Raw genomic sequence first — 25,504 nt, 5'->3', positions numbered from 1 at the left:
TGGGTGTCACAGTCCCAGAAATGCCAACTGACCTCAGTGATGATAAACTCGGCAACTGTGGTAACCAGAGTTGGTGGAGTAGAGGCCCAGGAAAGGCAGTCAGAGAATAGAAAAACAAGAGCTCTTTTTTAAATTTTTTCCTCTCCATTAAAAATCCAATGCTCAACTCTCTATAGTCAGGATAAAGCTGGAAAGGAACTAACTCGGCTCTAAGGCCCTGGCAGTCACAGTTGACACAACAGGTAGATGACACATGTTTAGGTCACAAGAGTTCTGCCCTGGAATATTGGCTACTGTCTTTTTGATTCCAATCACTGCCTCTGTGCCTACTTCCTCCACCAGTCTCTTCCCAGATTCTCTCTTCCTCTCCTGTTCTTTACCACTGTGGCCTGTGCCTGAATACCACAATGTAAAAGTTTTTGGAGGGTACCCTGAGACTCTCCCGCCAAATAAAAAGGAGGTCACGTCCTAAGGCAGGAGGGAGACCCTGGACTGTGAGGGGACTGGCACCCAGGATTTCCCTGGCAGGAAGCAGCCACTCAGGGTACCCAGGACCCTTGTCCTACATATTCTTCAAGGCCCTCTTCTCTCCAAACAACTAAATGCACATACCCCAATACCTGAAGGGCTCCACACCTCTGTGCTGGGCTGTCCTGGGTTTGCTGGTCTCCCCAGGAGGACCGTGCTGTTCCCACTTCTCAGCAGGATCCCGTCCTCCACCTGCAAACCTTTTTGAGTTCCTCCTGGAAAGCAGTTCCTTCACCCATGTTCCTGCTGCCCTTTTCCCATATGAGAATGATCAAACTAAACTGTAAGCCTGAACCTGGCCCATATCCAAACTAGACCTGAAGGGGGCTGAGAGCAGGGGCCATATCTTACATCTCAGCTGAGGTTCTGAAAGGTCAAGTGAATTGCTCAAGGTCAACTCGAAGTTCATTGCCCTCGTTTATAAGAGAGACATGATCAGAACAGCCTTCACAGTGTCCTTGTGAAAATTCAATGAGAAGATATTGCAAAGCATCTAGAACAAGTTTAGTTACTCAGAGTGTAGATTCATTAAGTCTGTACTAACGAAACATAGTTCCATCAGCTGTTATTCTCTGAGTCAGATTCTGTCTGCTAATGGAAACAAAACTCACTGAATTCCAAAGAAAACAGATTCAACTAGTTAAATATCATACTTTATAGAAAAATTAGAAAGTGAGAGAGGCAAGAAAAGAAGGAAGGGGAAAGGAAGTGAGTCCACCTGTCTCCCTTCAGTTGCGAGAGGAGTCATGATGACAAAGGTACAGATGATTCCACCAGGAGAGTCAATAAAAAGTAATATCGGGCTATTTGTGGGACACCAAATCAGCTTGAAAGACACAGGAATGTGAAGAAGCATGATTAACCACAGTAGCCGAGGAGCTAGAAACAATTTCAGAAGGTCAAAACAAAACAAAACAAAACAGTTTGCAGCAGTTGAATTAAAAATTTAAATCTAGCCTGAGTTTCTAGCTCCTCCCAGAAGCCTAAACAGAGGATAATATAGCTATCTAAGATTTTATTTTTATTTTGTTAGAATACAGTAATATGACGGTAATACACAGCAGAAAGGGCAGAGGAGGAAGAACATTACTTTCTCAAGACATTTCTCAGTGCCCAGAGGACCACTCACCGCCGAGGCTGACGGGGGCGGGGCCGACTGCACACAACACAAGGAGGTCCGAGGCACGGCCGCTTCCACAGGAGTAGGGGCAGCAGTCTGAGACTCCTGCAGAAAGAAGCAGGTACAATGACGAATTTTTAGAAATTTATTAAGACTGAACAATGATAGACCAACAATACAGTCTGCTACACCATATGCTGTGAGCATGACTTTCTTGAATGCCCAAGGATTTTGAGCAGTAAATAAGTCAAGGCATGTTGAAACTCTTCAGCTACCATGACTTCACCTTGGTTTCACCTCTTCCCTTAGGTAGGTTACTAAACCTCTCTGAGACACAGTTTGCACTTCTGCAAAATGAGGACAGTTATAGTACCTATATCTCAAGGGTTGATAGGGGCCTTGAATGAGATAAAACAGGCTAAGTGCTTTGCATAGTACCTGGGAACACAGTAAGCTCAGTGAATTTTATCAACTATTATTATTTATATTATTTGCCATCATATAATATGTAACAATAATAATATACCAATTATAAATGCAATACAATATTTTATTTAAATACCTCATTTTTACATATCTAAGAGCACCCTGTAAATTGTAAATAGCTACGTACAAATGCAAGGTAGTAAGACTATCCCAGGGGTTCTAAAAGTGAGGTCCCTGGACCAGCAGCCTCAGAACTACCAGGGAACTTGTTAGAAATCCAAATTCTTGATCCCCCCCCCAACATACTAAATCGGGAATTCTGGGGTTGGGACCCAGTAATGTGTGCCTTAACAAACACTCCACGTCATCCTGATGTGTACTGAAGTTTGAGAATCACTGTGCTATTTTGTTACAAGAGTAAAATTTCAAACAGATTGCTTTTAATCCAGACATTTATGGAAGCCTATCCTGTATGCAAGGTGCTCAGCAGATGATCATTAATAGGGCATGAGCTCTTCTTTCAAGGAATTTACTATTTAAAAATATGTATAAATGTTAGAAGTAAAGCCCAGCGCAGCTAAAATCTTGTTTGCAACATGCCTCAACAGGGATATATAAAGAAAGCATGACAGACCTCCCTGGTGTGTTGTATTCTGCTTAACAAGAGTTGCAAGGGTGGTACGGTTTGGGGAGGGAAATGCAGGAGACAAAGGCCATATTTTAGCTGAGCCTTAAAGGGATGACTACGATTTTAGTTGATCTAGAATTTGGAGAGGTTATTCTATGCAGAAGGAACCATATGAGAAAAGCCTTGGAAAACACACAAGTACTTACAATCTGAGTTTAGTGATAGGGGGACACATCTTGGCATGAAAGGAAGCTGGGGCCCAAATGCATGAGCAGGAACTTTTTTGTAGGGAATGGGAACTCCTGAGGGTTGGAGCAGGGGAATGTTGTGGCTACAAACATGCTTGAGAAAGAATAATGCCGGTGGACATATGGGATGGGCTGGAAGGAGACCAAAGACACAGGCCATTGCCATCTTGAGGTGACGAGTGATGACAACTTTAACTAGGTCAGTTACAGAGGCAGGAATGGAAAGAAAAGCATGGGTGTGAATGCCTTCCTGAAGGAATAATTAACTAAAGGACTTAAACTGCAAGAATATGAGGGTCAGCCTGGGAAAATAAAGCACATCCAGAAACAGGCAAGATGAAAACTGCATGTGAAAAAAGATGGCAAAATGGGCCTTTTTATCAGCCACTTCCTGTTAAAAGTTTTGGTCTCACATTTTTAAGATTATAGACAAACATTAAAAAACAACAAAAACTAGCGATCTTTATTTTTAGAAACGTACTTCTGTTTTTTCAGTTGGCTTAGATTGTTTTTCTTTACACTTAGATTGGTCAAGATCTTCTGAAAGTTCATCAATGAGTTCTGATTCACTCAGGGGCTGTAACATAAGAAATATTATATAATATGAAGAAAATTATTTTTACTTTGAGAAAAGAAAAAAGCTTTCATAGAGAAAAAGGTTTTCTGGTAAATACATATTATGTCATATTTTAGGATCTAAAACCAAAAGTTAATTTATACAGGGTATATGTTTCATTTATCAATGTAAGGTAAGTGTCATGCAACAAATAAGGAATACTAAACACCTCAGTACCACAAACATGTTAATGGCTTATTTAGTTAAAAGTTTTCCTGATACTTCAATTTCAGAGTAATTTTGCTCAAATAAGATTGCCTGTTTGTTCCAATGAAGATCTTTATCGTTTTTCCTTATGTGATGGTTTTTCCTACTTCCAGCGACTTTCCTTATGAATAAGTCAGAGGAAACATAGATCATATACTCCTTCCCTATGACTACATGCGGTTTTGGCAGGAAAGTTCTGCTATCCCTAGTTCCTTCAGGTGAAGTGGTATTATTCGTTTACTGTAATTAGTCAAAATCTCCACATGCTCTGATCTATGACAGAATGGTATGTAATTCAGAAGCTGGGCCCCAGGGTTGGATAGACAGAGGTTCGAGTCCTAGCCTCGCTATTCCCTAGCTGTTTGACTTTGGGCTATTTACAGAATCCTTCTGTGTCTCAATTTCCTCACCTGTAAAATGGGAATAATAATAGTGCCTTCCTCATTCAGTGAGGACTCAAAATGATAACACACAACACCATTTAGTGTAGTGTCAGGCACATAGTAAGTGACTAATAAATGTAGTTGCTTAATATCATCATGATAGGTAACTATGCTGATTAACACCAAATTAAGTAAAGGCAGCATAGAATCATTAGAGCACCTGATGCTGTAATTAGGCTCAAACCAAGTGCTAACAACCTAATTTAAGGGCCCTCTTGATATCGGCTCCTAATGTTCAACGAACATCACCTGTAAATTTGTAATATTTTAGTAATAATTCATGAGATAAATAATCATTAAAATATGTGAAAAAGAGTCAGAGATCTAAGCCAGGTGTTGCTGTCAAAAGTTCCTCTTTCCTTAATAGTAGGCTGTCATGCAAGTCTCTACAGTGAGATCTGGTCTGTCAAAATTATCTGTTTATACCTTACAGTTCTATTGTTTTCTAAGTATCAAAAAACACTTATTTCCTAACCTTGGGTTTTTCTTCAACATCTGGCAAGAGTGGTTTTCCATCTTTATCCTGTAAAATGAAATTAAAAATACATTTAAAATGAATAGAAAATTTTGCTTTCTTGTCCCATTAAGTTTGTTTTAGAAATTCCAGGATATGAGAGGAGAGATTGGGTTTTTTTTGCCATATATCTGAGTGAGTTTGTGTTTCAAATTAATTTATTTAGAAAGTATCAGAATAAGGAGTTGAGCTGTAAAAATCAAGAAACCAAATGCTATAAAATATAATGCAATTACTTTTCTTTAAAAGTTACTGAAGGGACTTCCCTGGTGGCACAGTGGTTAAGAACCCACCTGCCAAAATGCAGGGGACATGGGGAATTCAAGCCCTGGTCCGGGAAGATCCCACATGCCGCAGAGCAACTAAGCCCGTGTGCCACAACTACTGAGCTTGTGCTCTAGAGCCCACGAGCCACAATACTGAGCCCGCATGCCACAACTACTGAAGCCTGCATGCCTAGAGCCCGTGCTCCACAACAAGAGAAGCCACCGCAACGGGAAGCCCGCGCACCGCAACAAAGAGTAGCCCCTGCTCGCCACACTTAGAGAAAACCCGCGCCCGGCAACGAAGACCCAGTGCAGCCAAAAATAAATAAATAAATAAATAAATAAAATTTAAAAATTACTGAAAAATAATTTCCATCTTTTGGATAAGGAAGTAGAATTTTTAAAAAAGTTCTTTGGCTAGAAAGATGCAGCTACATCAATGAAAGACTGAAAAAAGCTTCACTTCTCTAACCCAGGGTGAAGAGGTAAGATATCATTCCTATAAAACTGGTTTTTCAGAATTCACAATTTAGAATGTTTCTAAAAAATGAGAAACTTTCCATATATAAGCATTGTAGCTATTTTCCACCATATGTTTATGTGTATTACTTCAAAGATAAATTACAAATATAAGTACAGGAATAAGTCCACCATCCTCATGTCAAACTGAAACCAACAATAACAAAACCATCTTCACTGAGGATACTGGTAAATCATTGTATGTTTATCTACCACTTAGAAGATCTATGTGCTTTTATCCATATAGCAGTTAGAGAAAATATTACTCCCAAATTATTCCTCTGCTTTAAGGTTAAGGACCTATGTCAAGCATGGTTAATAGTTGAAACACGTGAATTTGAGGGAATTTTAATGACCCCACGGTCATTACTTAGGAAACCCTCTTTTAAAGGGTCCAACTGCAGAAGACAGAGAATAAAGCATTCAGGGTCTTCAGAGTTAATATCAGACACGTCCTTAGGCATCATGGGGACAGACAGGACAAAATGCGATGCGAAGGCAGGAGGAGTGAGCTGCTGTCACGCACCGTGGCAAACAACGTACCGTGGCTGGTTTTAATCTATACTCTGGTGGGACTGTTTTCTCATCTTCACCACACTTCTTTAGTTTCTCTTCTTTGGCTTTTGCCTGAGGAAGGTGGAGAAAAAAAATAAGCATTGCGATAATACATGTGAAATAAGACATCACTTTATCCATGGGTGTCGTGGAGGAGACCAAATCAGATTAAAGTGCCCGGTGAGCCGTTAGGAGGAAGGCAGTGTAGGGTGACAGACAAAAAAACAACACAGCCAGGAATCCTAGGGAGGTGTCCCTGCCCTGTCTGTATGACCTTGGGAAGCCACCTAGGCTTTCTTCGGCTCAGTTTCTTGAGCTGTAAAATGGGGCTACTAAGAATCCTTACCTAGCTTGCTGACTTGTAAGGAAGGAGCAGCAGAGAAAATTAAATAAGATATCCTTTGAAGAAAGGTAAGCACAGTGCACAAGCTGGCTGCAATCATTTTACAGCCTCCACCTGTCGCACTGAAAGAGGCAGTTATCTAAGGGGGAGAAAACAACGAATTCTCATGAATGTTAAACACGGTTCAGAAAGGGGAGAGGCATCCCATCACAAATCTTGGCTGATCCAAGGATAATTAGTTTTCCCTTTTTTTAAAAAAAAAAACTTATTTAATTTATTTATTTTTGGCTGCATTGGGTCTTCATTGCTGCGTGCGGGCTTTCTCTAGTTGTGGCGAGCGGGGGCTACTCTTCTTTGTGGTGCGTGGGCTTCTCATTGCAGTGGCTTCTCTTGTTGCGGAGCACGGGCTATAGAGTACACACCCAGTAGTTGCGGCACATGGGCTTAGTTGCTCCGCGGCATGTGGGATCTTCCCGGACCAGGGCTCGAACCCGTGTCCCCTGCATTGGCAGGAGGATTCTTAACCATTGCGCCACCAGGGAGGCCCTGGTTTTACTGCTTTTAAAAGAATTCCCTTCAGTAACACCAAGACGTCACTGGATTACTGAACCATGCACAACCAAATGCATTACAAATAAAAGTGCAGTTCCATGGCAGATCAGTGGCTTCTAGGATATAACATTTGATTTTAAACTCCTGGTGGGTAATGCAAAGTTCCATGATATGTAATAATATGTACCTGTATCAAGGTATGGATTTAAATCACAAATCAAGGAGCTCCTGGGCACAAAAGTATGTGTGCTGGGGGGGGCGGGTGGCGTGGGTATTTAGCTGATTCTAGCTCAGCCTATTGCTCCCATCTACATCTCAGCCTAAGACTGTGGTTCTCCATTGAATGCTTAGTTAGCTGATTAATTTTAAAATATTTAATGAGCACTTTTAATAAGCCAGGTACTTTTCTAGGCTTTGGAATTATAGTTGTATTGTTCTATAGAATAATAACTGGGATGAAAGGATTTTTTAAAAAATATTTCCCGTTACATTCTACTGCAGGATATGAAGTAAGTCCTGTTATATAGTGGTACTCCCCAGTTCAGGGATTTGTGAGGTCATTGGCTATAAAACAGTCCTCATGAAAGCGTCACCTGTATAGGACTGTCCTCTCCACTTAGGCTTGTGAACAGCGAGTCACATGCACAGCTAGATCCTTTCTATTCTTTGATCTTTATATTCTTTAAATGACTGCATTGTGGTTTGTATCCAGTAGGAGGTGAAAACAAACATCCCCTGAATTGAAATAGTTCCAGACTAGGTAACTACACTAGAAATAGGGGAGATTAATAATGAGGTATCACTACAGAATCAATGCATTATGATACATTATGAGAATGACAAGTAGGCATGGACCTCTTCTCTGAAGCATCATCTGGTGCGGAACGTGCTGGAGGGGCCGTGGACTCCTATGGCATGTCGACCTTTATGAGCCTTATCACAGCAGACTACCCAGGAAGTAGTGAATTCACCATCAGGTACTAAAAATTCAACTTAAGAATCCAGAGGATTGGAGAATCTTTATACTTTGTACACAATTAAAAAGGAAAACTAGTGTTAAGAGTAGAATAGTCCTTTTTGTTCAAATTTTAGTTTGCTAACTTTCCAGAGGAAATTTAATACATTTATATGCATCCCCCTAAACCCAAACTGTTTAAAAGTTATTTTTACATAACTTTTTCACATCTACCTATCCGATTTTAGTCACTCTAAGAGTCTTTTCATCCTGGGATTATGTTTATACTTTCTGCCCCCAAATTATCATCTTCTTAAATCACCTTAACCATCTGTAAACAGCCTGAGGCAGATGTGCCATTGGCTGGCTGCCATGCAGCCCTCGGTGGTGGACCGCCAGGGTCCTGCCAGGACCACCCTTTCCTTGAGACATTGTGCACCTCGCACTATGTTGTCATCAAAGTTTCCCTTTCTCCCAATACATTACTTGGTTCTGGAGGACAAGGATTGCTTCCCCTGCTCCCTTGTGTTCGCCTTCACAAAGCCTGTCGTACCACACTGCGCCCGGCAAGACCTCAGAGAAAGTCGAAGATAGAAACTGGCCCATTTCAGACCAGGGCAGTCCCAGACTCAGGGGGCGTTGCTGGGAGTCAGCGAGACTCACCTTCCCCGGTGACTCAGAACAGGAAGTGACAGCGGAGGCAGCAGCATTGTGACGGCGACAAGTGCCAGCTCCCACCCTGAGCTGACAGGCTGGCGCCCCTGAGGGTCCCCACCACCACACTGCCTGGCCAAGGATGCCCGCAGGGCGGCTCTATGCCTTCCCTCCTCTTTTCCCCCAGAGGACTCAGTTCAACAATTCTTTAAAAATTGAAATTTAATATGAACACTCTCTTCCGCCAAATACAAGCTTGCCTGGGCTCGTAAGGCTTGTTAAGGTCTTGGCGTGTGGTGGGGTAAACTCTCCCCAGCATCACACTCTAAACACGCGGCAAATCCAGTTATAAAGTAATTGTTGCTTGATTTTATTCTAATTTGGGACAAGTTTTCAACATTTTCCCCCATAGTTATAAAAAGGATCTCCCACCCCATCTGCAACCATCTCCTTCTCTCCTTATAAAGAGAAGCACCTGGAACCTTTTGAAAATACAAATGTCCAATTTCCATGAGAGCGGACAAAACTCACCAGGCCACTGCCTTCGTTGTTATCTTGTTTAGTCAGGTGTCATTTGAGAATTGGCAAAGGAGATTAGTGTTCATTTTAAGTATTAAAATTCTAGATGGTTAACAAGACAAACACTGAAATATCCTTTCTGGTTGCTAACTCCCCAGCAATAAATATCTAAATTAGCCAGACCCTGAAAGTAAGGCAGGACAAAGAACAGTTCATTTAAAATCTCTAAGAAGATAAAAATGGTACAAGAATTCTAAACATGTGTAATGCATTAGCTTCGTAACCTTGTAACCTGAAGACTAACAGGTTTTGTATGTGAACTCCAAGGTCAGTACCTCATTGACTTCCTTAATGGAGCTGAGGTCGAGCTCAGGTTCTGGCTTCCGGCTGCCCAGCGAAGCTGACAGAGCCTCGAGTGCCTGATCAGTCGTAGTGTCCTGTGAGGAAAAAAAAAATTCTGTACATTAAAAAGAGAACATCTCCTCAACCTAAACAATCCACCCATTTCTTTGTGAAATTCAAAATTTTAAAACTCTAAGAATGAGCTGTGGATTGGGGAAGGACTCTAGGAAGGCAATTTTATTTAAATTGAAAGAAAGAAGAACTTACCAGTGAGTGAAAACTGGGGCTTAGGACTCGTTTCTACAGTAACAGTGCTCTCAGAGGTACACTTCACCTCTTACTTAGCAAGCTAGAAGTGTAACTGTAATAATAATTATATTATAAAATACTCATATCAAAATAAAAGCTGCAAGAAGTAAACTTTCAGTATCCTGCTTTTCTTTTTCTAAAAATGTCTCTAAAAATGACTTCTAAAAATGTCTCTAAAAATGACAACCCTGTCCTTCAGCACGACAGCTAAGCCCAGGAAGCAGGGGGCCCTGAAGTGGCTGATGGCTGTAGGAACTCCCACTCCCAGGGGTGTGGTGCTCTCGCTGCTCCTCAAGCCAGATAAAAATAAACCGGCCACCCCAGGAGCGAGAGGCAGAGCAGCAGCAACAGAAACGGCTCCTTGGGGCTTCCCTGGTGGCGCAGTGGTTGACAGTCCGCCTGCCGATGCAGGGGACATGGGTTCGTGCCCCGGTCCGGGAAGATCCCACGTGCTGCGGAGCGGCTGAGCCTGTGAGCCATGGCCGCTGAGCCTGCGCGTCTGGAGCCTGTGCTCCGCAACGGGAGAGGCCACAACAGTGAGGGGCCACAACAGTGAGGGGCCGGCGTACCGCAGGGGAAAAAAAAAAAAAAAAAAGAAACGGCTCCTTGGATTATCTGGACCACCTGCAGATGGGGCATGTTTTCTCATCCAGCCCAGAGCTGCAGTGCCACCTTTCAGGATTCACAAGAATTAAGTTATAGTCAACTGTGGTTAAGGTGGAGAGAAGCAGCTATAACAACATCCCCCTAGTGATTCACAGGACTCAAACTCCTTTAGAAAATCAAGTTGAAGATTTCATGTCCCAAGAGTGCAGTTCCTCTGGGATCCTGCTCTTCTGTGTAGTGTGTTGGTGAGATAATCTTATTCCACTACCAAGGCAAGTGTGCTGAAATCACCCCTAAGCATTTGTAGAAACAGAGCAGGCCTGCCTGGAGATGACCAATATAACCCTGACTGGTTTCACTATTCTACACAGGCCCGAGGGAGCAAAGATGCTCAGTAGGTGGGATGCACTATTGGGGTTCTCCCCAGTCAGCTAGATGAGCCTCAGGAGAGCAACTGCTGTCAGGCGGACCATGCTTAATTTTAAAGAAGTAATTTTTTTATACCTCTTCCACCTTTCTTTTTTTCTCCTTGGGTGGAGCAGCGCTTTTGATTACTTCAGCTGACTGAGCTTTTAAAACCTCTCCTGTAGACTTCTGAAAAACAAAATACAAAAGATTTGACTTACAGAAGAAGGAAACGTATTAACCAAATCGTAATAACCAGAACTAAAAAGTTGTTGTTGTCTTAAAGTATGAGATGGTTTCTAACAAGTTTCCCTCATTACATTAAAAACAATACCTCTTTCTTGGTTTTCTTCCCATCAGCCGTAGGAGAACTGCAGGTGAAGTCTGATGACAAGGCATCTATGGCATCATCGGGCCCCAGGGGTTTCTAAAGAAACAGGCAGCACGACGGGTCACATGCGGGAATCATTCAAGTGACAGATCAGATTATAAACCCAGCAAATGAAGAATGGACTTTTGCAATTCCTTGACTACCAAATGAGATGATCAACGAAATAACTCAGAGGAAAGCCTATGTTTGGGAGGAAACTGGATGCTCAATAAATATTATTTTCCTGTTTCTCTCTTCTCAACATATTACATGTTAGGATATCCTCATCCTATTTTTATTAACATTTAATTTATCCTAAAACTTTCTTGTCCCCATTCTTCTTTCCCTCAAAAATCTACTTAGGAAATAAACATGCATTGAAACAACCCCCAGGCCCACCCCCGTTCTCTGAACAGATGGAAACTTCATCTGATTTAGAGATTAATATAGTCATAATCCCAAAATATAGAATTGATAACTCTATCCCCCAACCAAAGATATAAAAAGTGTTAAATCTGATCTTAGAAGACAGTTATGTGAACTCACCGAAGAGTCTGGAGGAGGCCCTGTGATCCCTTCTTTTTTCTGAAATAAATATTAATTTGATGATGCTGAGAAGGCAAAATTAATCCTTACAATTGGCAAAATGCATAGCTCAGTGAATGCTATAGGCTGAGTGTGTCCTCCCAAAATTCATATGCTGAAGTCCTATCCCCTAGAACCTCAGAATGACTGTATTTGAAGACAGGGCCTTTAAAGAGGTGATTAAGGTTAAATGAGAACATTAAAAGAGGCCCTAATTCAATAGGACCAGTGTTCCTATAAAAGGGGGAAATGACCCAGAGATCCACGTAGAGAAAAGACAACATGCAGATATGTACACATAGAAGATGTGGAATTACTCCACATGTAGGTATCTATAGACCAAGGAGAGAGGCCTGAGACAGATCTTCCTCTCACAGCCTTCAGAAGGAGCCAACCCTGCCCACATCTTGATTCCAGTCTTCTAGCCCCCAGAATTGTGAGACAGTAAGTTTCTGCTGTTTAAGCCATACAGTCTGTGATACTCTGATATGGCAGCCCTACCAAAGTAATACAGTGAGCTTCAGAGTAATGACAATTTTGCACGCCCATTATATTATCTAAGTTAAAAAAAAACTGGATATATTAATGTGATAAAAACTATAATTCCAAAAAAGAAACAATAAAGTATAAGTAAATGATTGTTTAACTTACATTTAAAAGTTCCCTATATTTTGGAGGAAGTGTGACTTTTCTTTTACCCAATTCCTCTATGTAAGTAGAACTCATCAGATCCTAGAAGAAAACCGTACACATAAGGATATTAGCTGAGAATGTTATACACATATTCTTAAACCAAAGTACTATTGCATTATTAATTTATGGAACTATCGAGAGTACATATAAATCATTTAGAAGCCAATATTTTACACAACTCTGAAATTCTAAGTTTCCACAAATACTTGCCCATATTTACTTGGCTTAACCTATTAGTAATGCTATAAAATATTCAAACCACTATATTAAATTTCATTCATATATAAAATGCATTTTATTTAAAAATATTTTTCATTATCTAATATTTCTATACCTACAAAAGAGCAGTTGATAACTGAATTTCTATATAACTCAACAGATCTAGTTATTTCATACGTAATAAGAAAAAAATCAGTGATGTTTCTTTTTTAGCACTCTCCAATCCAATTCCTCTTCCTTGTTTTCCAGAGATAGCCATCATCCTGAACTTTATCACATCCATCAATGTAAAGTTGAGTATATTTTAAAACAATTATTCCACATGTAGATACCCATAATCAATATACACCACTACTTTGCCTATTTTCAAGTGTTATATAAATGGTATCAAGTTCTTATGTCATTTGGTAATGTACTATTTTTATTCAAAGTTATATTTTTGTAATGTTATCCATATTGATACATGAATAAGCCATTTTAACCACTATAAAGTGTTCCACTATATCATCTTGTCTCCTGTTGAACAAAATCATTTCCAAATGTTTCACCTGTTCTTAGAACTCCTTATACACCTGGGCAAGGCTCCCTTCAGCAAGTCTCTCTAGACGTGGGATTGCTGGTTAGAGGGTGTGCACATCTTCATGTGACATCCACAGGCTCTGGGCCAGTTGTCAGACTTTTACACTTCTGCCAATCAGATGAGTATGAAGTGCTATCTCTCTGTGTTTTAGTACCATTTTCCTAATTACTAGGGAGACTTTCATGTGTCTATTGGCCAAATTTTCTCCTAATTTTCTATTGGGTTGTCTTTTTCTCAGTTTTAAAAAATCTTCATAAATTCTAGAAACAAATCCTTTGTTATGACTGTTGCAATATTTTCTTACAGTCTATGGAATGTCTTTTATTAATGCCAAGGAACATAACTTTCTTGCTTTTCATGAATCAGGAATAGAGATGAACTGAGGATAGAAAATATCTAGAAATCAAGATAAGTTCAAGTGATAGGATGGGAAATATCTAGAAACTAAAATAAGTCGAAGGCCACTGGACTTAAGCCTCGAAGAAAGAAAATAAGTCTCTGTGATCCAACAGACTATATCCCAGCTGCAGTCTCAGCAGAGACAATCAATCAGTATTTGCTGATCAACGGAATCGCATAGCCACCTTAGGACAGTTTCCATCCACAACACTAATTTTCAGTTGCTATTACTGATACTGACAGCATACTGTTTCTCTCCAAGTGACAGAACACTATATATTCTTTTGTGCATCATGACCATGACCTACTAGCTCTCCTACTCATTAAGTATGAATCTTTATCGACATCAAGATCACTTACCAAAACTTCAGGTCCAGTATATGTTGTATTATCTTCTTTGGTTTCTTCAGGTTCTCCTAAAGTGTCTATTAAGTCGTCCAAAGCCGCATCCATGCCTAACTGGAAAACAAAAAGAGCAGGTATGTAAATGTTATTTGTTACACATATTTCATTTTGATTTTTTAACTACCGAAAAAAAAATTCTGTGTAGAAAAACACCAAACACCAAAAGTTCTTAAATGATTAAAATCTCGTCTGTAATAGAACTTAGTATTTAAAGTCCCAGAGTACAGATTCTAGGTTGGCAAAATAGAAAGCCACATTCAGGTTAAGAACCACAATTTCAATAAGTCTAAAGGCATGAACTACATGGACAAGTGTATGGTTCATTACAGCTGCCAGACCACTGTACTGATAGTTTAAAGAAAAAAGGAAACAAACTACAGAGAATTATAATCATGTTGCTATCTGCAAGAGAGGAAATGCTTAGTATTTTTGCTTATCAATCGTTTCCACCTCTACCAAATAAAATATATTTCAAAAATGGATTGCCCTGTGTTCTTTTATTCATTTGTGGCTTTTTGTTTACTTCCTTGTCTGAAGATGCTTACAAATAGAAATTCCCTGAGAGGGATGTTAAATTTACAAGAAGTGACAGTTTATTCTGTCAATATGGGCTTAACTCAGTATAATGAATGAAAGAGTGCTTCCATCCTGTTTTTGAGGTTAAGAATGATTCATTGTGAAGAATAAGCTACATTTGAAGGGGAAAACAATTTGAGGAAAGACCCTTTACTATTTAACTCAGCTTAAAAATGATTCGTTTACATTTTTTTTTGCAACTACCATATTTCCACTACAACTTTAGGAACTCACCTGATTGTGTAATAGAATGTGAGGCCTGTTAGCTTTAGACTGATTCAATTGGGAATTTCAGAATGAAGAAGTGCCTGGCATTCTTTAGTGATACCTCTGCTTAGAGAAGGTGCATTTGCAGGAGGGAAACTGGAATGTAAACTCCTTGAGACATAACTGGAGTTTCCAGAACACAGGGTTAGAATGTAAAATGTTACAAACATACGTGAGAAAATCCCACTTTCAACCCAGTCATATTAGCTTCAAACAATAATTCATTAAAAAGGTCCTTTAAGTTACCCTCACCTCATATTGTTTACCCTCAAGAAATCAGATCACGAGAGACACGGAGACTATGAATAAATATGTAAAAAGGCACTGCTATCTTCATACCTTTCCAGAGGGTTCACTTGGTTTGGATTCAACTGGTACGGCTGACATTAATGATTTATTTTCTTTATTCTGGTGGGGGTTTAGAAAGAAAGAAAAACTCCTCATATATCTTTATAAAATTCAATAATATTACAGCCTTTAAAATGAATACATTATAACATAACATGGATCATATACTAAACATCTGCTCTGTGCCAGACACTTTATGTGTTATATCCTTTTTCAGAAAAGCATAAATAATATTAATATTGATAATATTAATCTCACTTAGAGATGTGACAAGCAAGGCTCAGAGAGGTTGAGTAACTTCCCAGGTCACACAGTAAAGCACAGCACTGAGATCTGAATCCAGGACTGCCCTTCTCTTTCTTCACTGCTCTTGGTTGCCTCTCCCAGGGCCCACAGCTAATCTCTGCAACACCCATGAATTCCTTCTTATTACAAGCAGCCATTATGTCTAGATGTTGTTCTCTCGGTCTGTGCCCCTACACATCAAGACCTCCACCCTGCCTTGCTTTGGTATCTCATCGCTCATTCTTTCTTCCATCTCCCTAAAATCAATGTCCTTCCCACCACGGCTTCAGTTGCTCCATCAATGATTGTCAATAACTTTCCAATCTGCAGTTTCCATGGCTTTACCCAGACATAATCTTTTCGGAGTTACTCTGGTGAGCACCCCTCTCCCGACTCTCATCTCTCACAGCACCATCCCCGTTCTGTGCTGGCATCTGTGCCCTCTGTTCTCTGCCACCTCTGGCATCTCTCCTGTTTTGCCCCCTGCCACACACGTTTCTGCCTGTACTGGTGGTCCTAGGCAATCATTCTGGTTTGCACACCAGCCCACACGCACTGGCTGCAGGAGGCTTCAGGCAGGTCACGTCTCCTCCTGAACCTCTGTACCCTCATGTACGAGACCAGGACAGTGACTGCACCTACTGCAAGGGGTTGTGAGGATTAAACTAATTCATCTATTAAAGTATGAAAGCCGGTAGTTGTGCACACGTTAAGTACTCATAAGTACTAGATATATAAATAAGTACTAAATAAGTGATTGCTGTACTTGTTATGTTAAAGAGATCATGGGGAGCATCAGGGTGAGCCTGAGTCCTGGCAATTGAATCCAGCTCCTTGACTGAACCACAACCTCATGCAGATGTTCATTCAGTTTCACTCTCCCCTCTCTCCCTGCTTCTCCCTTTCCATTCACCTGGACTCCAAAACAATGTGCTAATCGCCTCTCTCTCGGGGCACCTCAGACATTTCAATGCAACCTGTCTAAAAGCAGGTATCACTTTTCTGTCTCCAGCAGTTCCCCTTCTGACCTCTGTCCACCTGTCAGTGACAATCAGGACCAGGCTCACTTAAGAGGCGCTCACTCCTGCAGGTGCTGCCCCTGCACTGGCACGAACCTGGCCGTGGGTGCCTCCCTTGCCTCACCTTAGGGTTAGCAACCTGGTTCACTGAGACGCTGAAGCCCCAGGTTATCTGAGACTTTATTTCACCTTTGTACACTGCAGCCACTCATTTCCTAAAACCTGAAAGTTTCTCCTCTGCAACGCCTCCTGCATTGCTCCCCGCTCACTTATCCTATCCCAGTTCTAATTTAGGTTAACTTTGGACTCCCCAGGACGACTGAAACAGCCCCTGACCAGCCTCCCACCTTAAGATCTCTTATTCCGTCTCATCCCAGCCACTGCGGTCGCTTAATTCTTCGGTTTTAATCACTTGGTTTTAATCGCATCTCTCCATCTGTTCTCTAATCTTCAATGCTTACCTGCTGCCCGTTGTATCACTACCACATGGATTAACACACCTCTACATTCTCCACAGCAGCGCCTCGACCTGTCTTTCTGATCTTACAGTCCCACTCACCTCTCCTGTGCTTCACCCACACCGTAATGCACTTTGTACCCAGATCACATCTTATATTTTTCTCCCTTGTTATGTTTGCAAGCCTGCAATCCTAGCTATCCTTTCATGCCAAACTTAAACTGGATCTACTCAGAGTCCCCAAGGATTCCCCTGAATCAGACAGACCCCCTCTCTCCTTAAACAGCTCCCTGTGGGGACTTGTCTTAATCTGCCTTGAATGCAGTCCTGGGTACATAGTTTTATCCCACCCCTAGAGGGGTCAGCCTGCAGCTCAGTGTCCTGCAGTGTCAGACCACAGTCCACAGTGCTTTACATATGGTATGGACTAAAAAAGAAAAAGCAGATGTGACCAATCTCGTTTTCTGGGAGACAAATCAGAGGCAAAGAAAAGTGAAATGATTTGCCACAAGTCGTAGCACAAGTCAATCAATGCACAGCAGAATTCTGTATAAACCTCGCCTAATTTTATTGCTTAGATTTTACTGATAACCCTGGCTAGATGATGTGTGGCATAAATTTTCAAATTATCAAAATTTGAAAAATACATTTACAGATAGGTTACAAAATCACATTTACAAATCTCTCAGAATAGGTTCAAATTACATTTTAAACCTATTCTAAGAGATCTAAGCCTCTGTCTTAAATTTATCCATTTTCCAAACCATGGCATCTAGTTATCCCTCCTCAACACAAGAGAGTGAAGTGTATCCCCAGGATGGGGGTAGGGATCTCAAGGTATATACAAGGGGTCTGCTGGAAAAAATCAAACATTTTTTATTTTGAGTATTTTCATTGAAAAGTTCATGTAAATTTTGCCATCATGCCACATGCTTTCTGCATTAGTTTGGAGAAAAATAATGTGCCTTTTCTTTTTCAAAATCTAAGAAAAACTGATGTTTCAGGGACATGGGCCATACTTTTATCCTATGACTTTCCTTACTTTACTTAGCCTGCAGAGGGATAACTGTTCCCATTTTGAGAAGCGGAAAAATAGATAAACACGTATTACTTTTTTTCTGCTTTCATTTCCATCTTACTGTTGCTTCAGTTAGTTACTTGTGGCTTTAAGAGGAATACGTCCTAGCATTTCTAGGACGATATGGCTTCCAAACTGGTTACTAACTCTCTGTATTCCTATGGGTAGAAAAGGTAGACTACTTCTTGTCTTACATTCCCAAGCTAGTCTCTTCAAAGGATCTAAGGAAGGTGCCCATAATTTGCCAGTGGGGCACATATACTCTCTCCTGAGAGGGCTTGTGACGCTCCTTTGAAAACCTCCCAATATCAATCCGTGTAGGTGTCATGACTGCACGTAATTTACTCATTTCAAGATGGCAGTGTTCATATTAAGATCTGAGAGTAATACTTATTCAAATGCTCATGGCCATTTTATGTGCTTTATTTCAAAGCCATAAATCTTGAATGCAGGATCTGAGTCAACTCACTTTTTAATTTCCTTGGTATTGATGAGGTCTTATACGTGGCAGGCACTCAGTAACTATTTATTTATTTATTTATGGGGTCTAAAAAAAATTTTTTTTATAGACCTTTATTGGAGTATAACTGCTTCACAATACTGTGTTAGTTTCTGTTGTACAACAAAGTGAATCAGCCATAGGCATACATATATCCCCATAGCCCCTCCCTCTTGAGCCTCCCTCCCACCTTCCCTATCCCACACCCCGATCCCACCCTCTAGGTCATCGCAAAGCACCGAGCTGATCTCCCTGTGCTAAGCGGCTGCTTCCCACTAGCTAACTGTTTTATATTTGGTAGTGTATGTATGTCGCTGCTACTCTCACTTCATCCCAGCTTCCCCCTCCCCACGTCCTCAAGTCCCTTCTCTATGTCTACGTCTTTATTCCTGCCCTGCCACTAGGTTCCTCAGTACCATTGTTTTCTTTTTTTTAGATTCCATATATATGTGTTAGCATATGGTATTTGTGTTTCTCTTTCTGACTTACTTCACTCTGTATGGCAGACTCTAGGTACATCCACCTCACTACAAATAACTCAATCTCGTTTCTTTTTATGGCTGAGTAATATTCCACTGAATAGTAACTATTTATTGAATGCATGAATTTTAAAATCATTCATTCAATAAATAGTGTCTTTTTGGTGTCTTGCTCTCTCTCTGTCCTTCAGATGCATGCTCTTCTTCATAAAATTTCACATATGAAGTGTTCAGTTTTAGCAAATGACAGGTTATTTGACTGTGACAGCACTGGAACACTGAATGGTTAAACAGAGCCAGCCAGGTAGAATGGGTCTTCGCTGAGCATATGTTTCTCATAAAAGAGACCTGATAAGCATTGAGGCCCCTGTTCACGTTACATCTTTTATGTGTGCTCACCTCGTCAACTGGTTTGCCAGATGCTGCAGCTATGCCAGTAACAGCACTCTTTCCGCCACTGGAAATTGTGTCCTGTGACTTAGTCTAAAGGATAAAAGATTGACAGAACTAAGTATCTCTGAATGACTATTTTCAAGATCAAACATTTCAAATGTCACTAAGGAGCCAGTTTCCCCTAGCAGACATCTTGTAGGGAAATGGTCACTAGCTTCTACTGCATATGATGCAATGCTGGGCACATACAGCTGGACTCAAGAGCTTACAGAGCCCATGCAGGTTAACACACATAGGCGAAGTGGGCCACGTGGGCACATACAAGGTTGTAAAGCCTCTAGTCAGTTGTTGCCATGTGAGCCTACTGTTGCCAGATATTCCAATTTTTCAAGAGAAGCTAGAAATTTGCATTTTATGTGAAGTATTCTGACTTTATTTGTTGGCAGCTAATTAAAGATCATTTTGATTACTGTAAGCCAAATAAAATACACAAGTGGCTGCAACTGGTGGGCCACAAATTTGCAGTCTCTGATAGAAGGTATATTGTTAAGCAGGCCTATTTCCTATCTTCCAAGAGCTCTCAATGAAAAAGTTCTCATAGATGTTTATTCTTCTAGCAGTTGAATAGTTGTATTCTGGAAATACAGAACATATGTCTGACTTTTGGCTCTGTAAGTTGATCTCTCCTACAACAAGACCCTAAAAACTCTAAGACTTCCAGGTAAAGAGCAGATCTCGCAGTGCATCTGAGTTCCCACAGCCCACGAGGAGAGGGGTCCAGGAGGCAGCCTCAATCCCAAGCTTCCCATCTGTGAGACACCAGACTCAGCTGCCTCAAAGTCACAACACGGTGGAGAGGGCACGATGGAACATCCCCCAGACCTATCTGATGCCCTTCTCGGGCCTTACTTAGTCCCAAGTTTCCACAAGCTTATTTGCAACACCAGCAAAATGAGAGCACCAAATCTTTACAATACAAGATATATTCGGCGTACCTCTGTACGCCGAATGACCTACACACATCAATGTAGACAGAGGACCTGTCAATTCCCTAGTTGACATTAGTGTTTTCCTATCGGTCTGCTTTATTTACCTTTGGTATTGTTGATTTCTCTGATGTTGGCTGCTCACTTGGTCTGGAAACTGCTTTTTCATTATAAGTATGCTTACTTCCCGTACCTGATGAGTGCTTGGGTAGGCTTTTTGGCTGAAAACACACACACACACACACACACACGTCCCACAATGTTAACAATATGATAAATATTGCTACTTTTCTCTATGGAATAGAAAGTATTCATAACAACTGTGTTTTATGCAGTTTTTTATTGTGCGAATTTAAATTAGAATGATATGTGACAAAATTTCACTTTGAGTACAAAATTTGAAACAATGCAAATCCTTCCTCCCAAATTCAGCAAGAATCACCTGAGCAAATTGCAAATCCTGCTAATGCCACATGGTGGTACCATTTTAGTGGGAAAACAAACACCAGCCATGCTCAGTAGGACTTGAACAGTTCAGAATTTTATCCTTCACCAAAAAACAAAGAAAAAAAGGTTTCCCCTTATGATATCAAGTCCTAATGATGATCATTTACCTCTGTGTGTTCCTTTGGCTTTACTTCTTGGGTTTTTTTCTCATGAACCACAGATGGCCGTCAAATTTCAAACGATAAAATCTCAATTACATCAGAGTACATTGTTTTTATATTTCCAAATAAGCTCAAAACCAAAAATCCCAATTAGACCATTCTGCCTCTCTTAGGAAAGGCCCAGTTAGAGAAGTAGATGTTGCTGTCTGGTTGATAATAATCCTACCAACAGTCTGATAATGATAATTATCAGAAAAATAATGAAAAATGTAGTATTTCATCTAGAATGATTTTTCAAATAGCTATGTATCTCTAAATTATTGGCTGTTTTTCACAACTCATGTAGATCATTTGATAACTGCAAGTCCATCCACAGAGACGTCAAATGATCACTTTGACCACTGAGTTTGTTGATAGGGAATCCTACTTTAGAAATTAAAATTGATTTTCAAAAAAAATCTCCTTTCATAGGAGATGAACACTGTATTTTTTTAGTTAAATGATTTATATGTTTTTTTCTGTGCTACAGGTAGAGAAGACAGGTATCACTAGAAGCCCAACTGAGTAACCAAAAACATTTAAATATGGAATAGAAGACAACTTCCACCGGCTGCTGAATTATTCTTCTATAGGGGACTATATAATTACCATCCTCAGGGGCCAAGAGGCCTTACACAAAATCATATAAGTTTCATCTTTCACCCAGATGACTCTGCCCACCACACTCCCCACCCTTGCCTGCACTTAAAGTACTTCAGCCCAAATCATCTTTCTGCTTCCCTACAGGAAACCTTGTGGTCTGAGTCAACTGCTCAAGTGTACTTGAAAGAAATAAAGTATAGCACCTTATTGAAGAGAAACATTTGCCCTGCCTGCAGACACCCTGGGGTCATCTCCATATGGACTGGAATTGGCTTTCAGTCTAGACAGCCATGAGTCAGGAAAGCAAGGGAAGCCGTTCCCAAGGGAAAGTCAGAGCTGTCTCCTAAGTAACTGATAACTAGTTCCACCAATGGAAATAAGACCATCAAGATAAACCCAGGGCCTAGTCTAAGGAGAGACTCTCATCTTTAAGTTATCTAGGTGTTGGGTTCAATGGACACCTTTATTCTTGATGTCTCATCATTAATCAGTAATCAAATACTCATTACCCTTTGTCCCTTGTCCTTTGTTCCTGTTGCTTTTTTTTTAAATTACTTCAGCTATAACAAAAATCTAGATTTGAATAAAATGCCTTCTGAAGTAGACTTATAAAATACTATTCATTTTAGCAATATATGGATTTAATGTTATAATTATTTTATATACACTATAATCATGTTCAAAAGGGTAATCTAAAATTAATTTAATTAGCTGACAAAATTTTTTTTTACCATTTAGTAGCACCAATAGAGGAAATGAGTTATTCATTATTGTTGCAAAGACTCCAAATAACTCACTAGTTGACTTAAATCATTTACCTTAGTTGATTGTGACTTCTTCTCAGGTTCTGTTTTTACAGCCTAAATTCAGAAAAAGAAAGAAAAAGAAAGGAAGGAAAAATGAACATAGTTTACAAAGTTTATCATATATTTTCTTCAACTAAGGAAGCTAAAAAAGATAATTTTTATGTATTTATAAATATAAACTTCATGAGTTAAAATTATACTTTTCTTGGAACTGTAACTCTTTATTTATTTGTCCACACCACGTGGCTTGTGGGATCTTAGTTCCCCAATCAGGGATCAAATCCGTGCCCCTTGCAGTGGAAGCATGGAGTCCTAACCACTGGACCGCCAGGGAATTCCCGGAATTGTAACTCTTTAGATAAACACTTAAGCACACTAATTAATAGTCTGCTCTTACTACTCAGATGGCAATTTGCATCTTACTTCTGTGTGTATTAAAATTATGTGAAGATTTATTACTATGAACATGGTAGCTAATACATAAGCAAACTAAAATAAAAACCCTCATCCTTCAAAGCCACTAACATCGTTTATCTCTTTATGAGTGAAATACTCAGCATAGGTTTCAGCTGATGATGTAAAACAATGGGAGGCTGACAGTATCAAGAACACAGGAAGCAGTGAAATTGATTTTTAGTGCCAGAATGTGAGCCATGGGTAACTAAACCTACCAGAAGCCCCTGATGGGTCAAAGTGTTGCAGAAGATTGTGAACTGAAATTATTAGCACGTGTTAAGCAGCTGAAGTGACCATTAGTAAACAGAAATGTCCCCTAGTACAATGAACCACATCACCTGTTTTTTGTGTCTTTTCTTATTAGGAGAATGCAGTCCTTCCAACTGTTTGCTGACTGGAATGGCCTAATATATAAGAGAACAGCCCCAAGTGTGATTTTATTTTATTTGGCAGTCAAATAAGTAACATGAATAAACAGGGCTAAAGGTCTGTCAAAAGTTTTCTGAAATTCTGTCAGCACAATATTAGAACAATTTTGTAAATAGCGCATGGATTTTTGTAGCATGATAAAAATCTAGCAATCGAATCTAAAGTTCTAGGAATGCTTCTGAAGAGCTGGTTGTTATTTAGGATCTTTAGTGGAGTATTTTACAATTCTACCCACCCAAAAGTTACCTGTGTCAAAAAAGACAATTACTTAAGTATACACATGCATTCTCCGTATAGGGAAGATATGAAAACAAGAATAAAATCTGATTAAACATTTTATGAACTTTTCAAAGTAAGAGATTAAAAATTAGGCCTGATGCTTCTGCCATTTCTTCCCCTTTTATCTGCTCGGTGATATCAGCACAAACTCCTACTTTTTTTTTTTTTTTTTTTTGCGGTACGTGGGCCTCTCACTGCCGCGGCCTCTCCCGGTGCGGAGCACAGGCTCCGGACACGCAGGCTCAGCGGCCATGGCTCACGGGCGCAGCCGCTCCGCGGCATGTGGGGTCCTCCCGGACGGGGGCACGAACCCGCGTCCCCTGCATCGGCAGGCAGACTCTCAACCACCGCGCCACCAGGGAAGCCCACAAACTCCTATTTTTTATTCTATCATTTGAAGAGACTGATGCCAAATATCCTCTTAATTTATCATGTCTTGTGCTTCAGTAATGAAGGCACATGTGTTCCTCACATAATAGACCCTTGTTATGCCAACACACTTATTGTTTTGGAAAGGAAACAAAGTTCAGGAACAAAGAAATGTTTTTAAAATTTTGGATCCTTTCAAACTGGATCCTTGTTAATGAGTTTCTGTACATGCTACTCTCCTTTTTTTATGAGTTTATGCAAATGAAATTTATTAAATGATTAACAAGGAAAATAAACCAGCTGGTATTTTAAAGGTTTGAGTCTATTAATAGCTTCTAATTTGTAATTTGGCATTTTGGCAATATTTTGCATGGAAGAACTCTACAATACAATTAAGAATGTATACTCACAGGCGCAAGCAGCTTCTAATGAAATATACATTTTAATCAGTAATCACTGACACATCTCCTAAATTTATTTTTGGTGGTGGTGAGGCTGATGAACATAATACTGATGACAATAATAACTAATGCTTATTATAGCCTCTCAGTACAAGGGACTGTTTGAAACTCTCTTAGTCCAACCCTCTTAGTCCTCATAATAATCCTTTGAGACAGGTATAATGAGTATCATTATTATCATCACCATCATCATCATCATTCCCATTTCATGGATGAAAATTGAGGGACATGGAAGTTAAATAACTTCCCAAGGACACCCATGGTGGAGCTGGGGTTATGTGTTCTCAATCACTGCACTGCACTGCATTGTCTCTCCAGTGCCAGCCAGCTTCTACTGGGCACCTGCTGTGGGACAGGCACTGTTCAATAGCCTTATCTCTGTTTCCTTACACAGTCTGGTGAGAAAGGTACTATTATCATCCTCCTCCAAATTGTACAGATAAGGACTCACAGACTTCTAAAACAAACTTATGGTTACCAAAGGGGAAAGCTGTGGGGAGGGATAAATTAGGAGTTTGGCATTAACGTATACATACTACTATATATAAAACAGATAATCAACAAGGACCTACTGTATAGCACAGGGAATGCTACTGAATAGTCTATAATCACCTATATGAGAAAAGAATCTGAAAAGGAATGGATATCTGTATATATATAACTGAATCTCTTTGCTGTATGCCTGAAACTACTAACACAACATTGTAAATCAACTATAATCTAATATAAAATAAAAATTAAATTAAAAAAGGAAATGAAAGCCAAGAGGAATTTTCCAGCATCACAGGCAGCATAGAACTAGGAATAGCAGCCAAGCCGTCTGGCTCCAGTGTCCACTCTACAAAGCCTCTCAGAGATCTCAACCTGATTAACAATGATCTGACCTTTCATCCTACACACAGCAGTGTGACTACCAATTCTAGTGTGAGGGACAAGAGAGAGAGAACATAGATCTAGACATATTACCTCCAGAGCTAGACTGACTTTCATTTCAAAGCTGTAAAACATGACAAGGATTTGATATAGGCTTTATTTGAATTAACATCTTTTCTTTAAAAGCT

At 40.1% G+C, this 25,504-nt stretch overlaps 1 protein-coding gene across 5 annotated transcripts in view; it reads right to left on the bottom strand.

The window, feature by feature from the left end:
• The window catches only part of CAST (calpastatin), a 125,433-nt gene that overhangs the window by 25,380 nt on the left and 74,549 nt on the right, over positions 1-25,504 (bottom strand). For 3 of the 5 annotated variants that reach the window (XM_060143310.1, XM_060143311.1, XM_060143313.1), the window contains 16 exons: positions 23,244-23,309; positions 22,463-22,503; positions 21,008-21,065; positions 20,501-20,614; positions 19,414-19,497; positions 15,189-15,257; positions 13,962-14,060; positions 12,362-12,442; positions 11,672-11,710; positions 11,090-11,182; positions 10,855-10,944; positions 9,429-9,530; positions 6,059-6,142; positions 4,692-4,739; positions 3,432-3,527; positions 1,658-1,753 (listed from right to left, as the gene is read on the bottom strand). In XM_060143310.1, coding sequence (XP_059999293.1) covers positions 1,658-1,753; positions 3,432-3,527; positions 4,692-4,739; positions 6,059-6,142; positions 9,429-9,530; positions 10,855-10,944; positions 11,090-11,182; positions 11,672-11,710; positions 12,362-12,442; positions 13,962-14,060; positions 15,189-15,257; positions 19,414-19,497; positions 20,501-20,614; positions 21,008-21,065; positions 22,463-22,503; positions 23,244-23,309 — 1,260 coding nt within the window. The remainder of the gene's footprint in view (positions 1-1,657; positions 1,754-3,431; positions 3,528-4,691; positions 4,740-6,058; positions 6,143-9,428; positions 9,531-10,854; positions 10,945-11,089; positions 11,183-11,671; positions 11,711-12,361; positions 12,443-13,961; positions 14,061-15,188; positions 15,258-19,413; positions 19,498-20,500; positions 20,615-21,007; positions 21,066-22,462; positions 22,504-23,243; positions 23,310-25,504) is intronic. The other 2 variants (XM_060143312.1, XM_060143314.1) reach the window with 1 other exon arrangement.

The sequence above is a fragment of the Lagenorhynchus albirostris genome, chromosome 3 (genome assembly GCF_949774975.1).
Source record: "Lagenorhynchus albirostris chromosome 3, mLagAlb1.1, whole genome shotgun sequence".
Taxonomy (NCBI): Eukaryota; Metazoa; Chordata; class Mammalia; order Artiodactyla; family Delphinidae; genus Lagenorhynchus; species Lagenorhynchus albirostris.
Note: the sequence above shows the minus strand (reverse complement) of the source record. Positions and strands in the feature narration are given on the sequence as shown.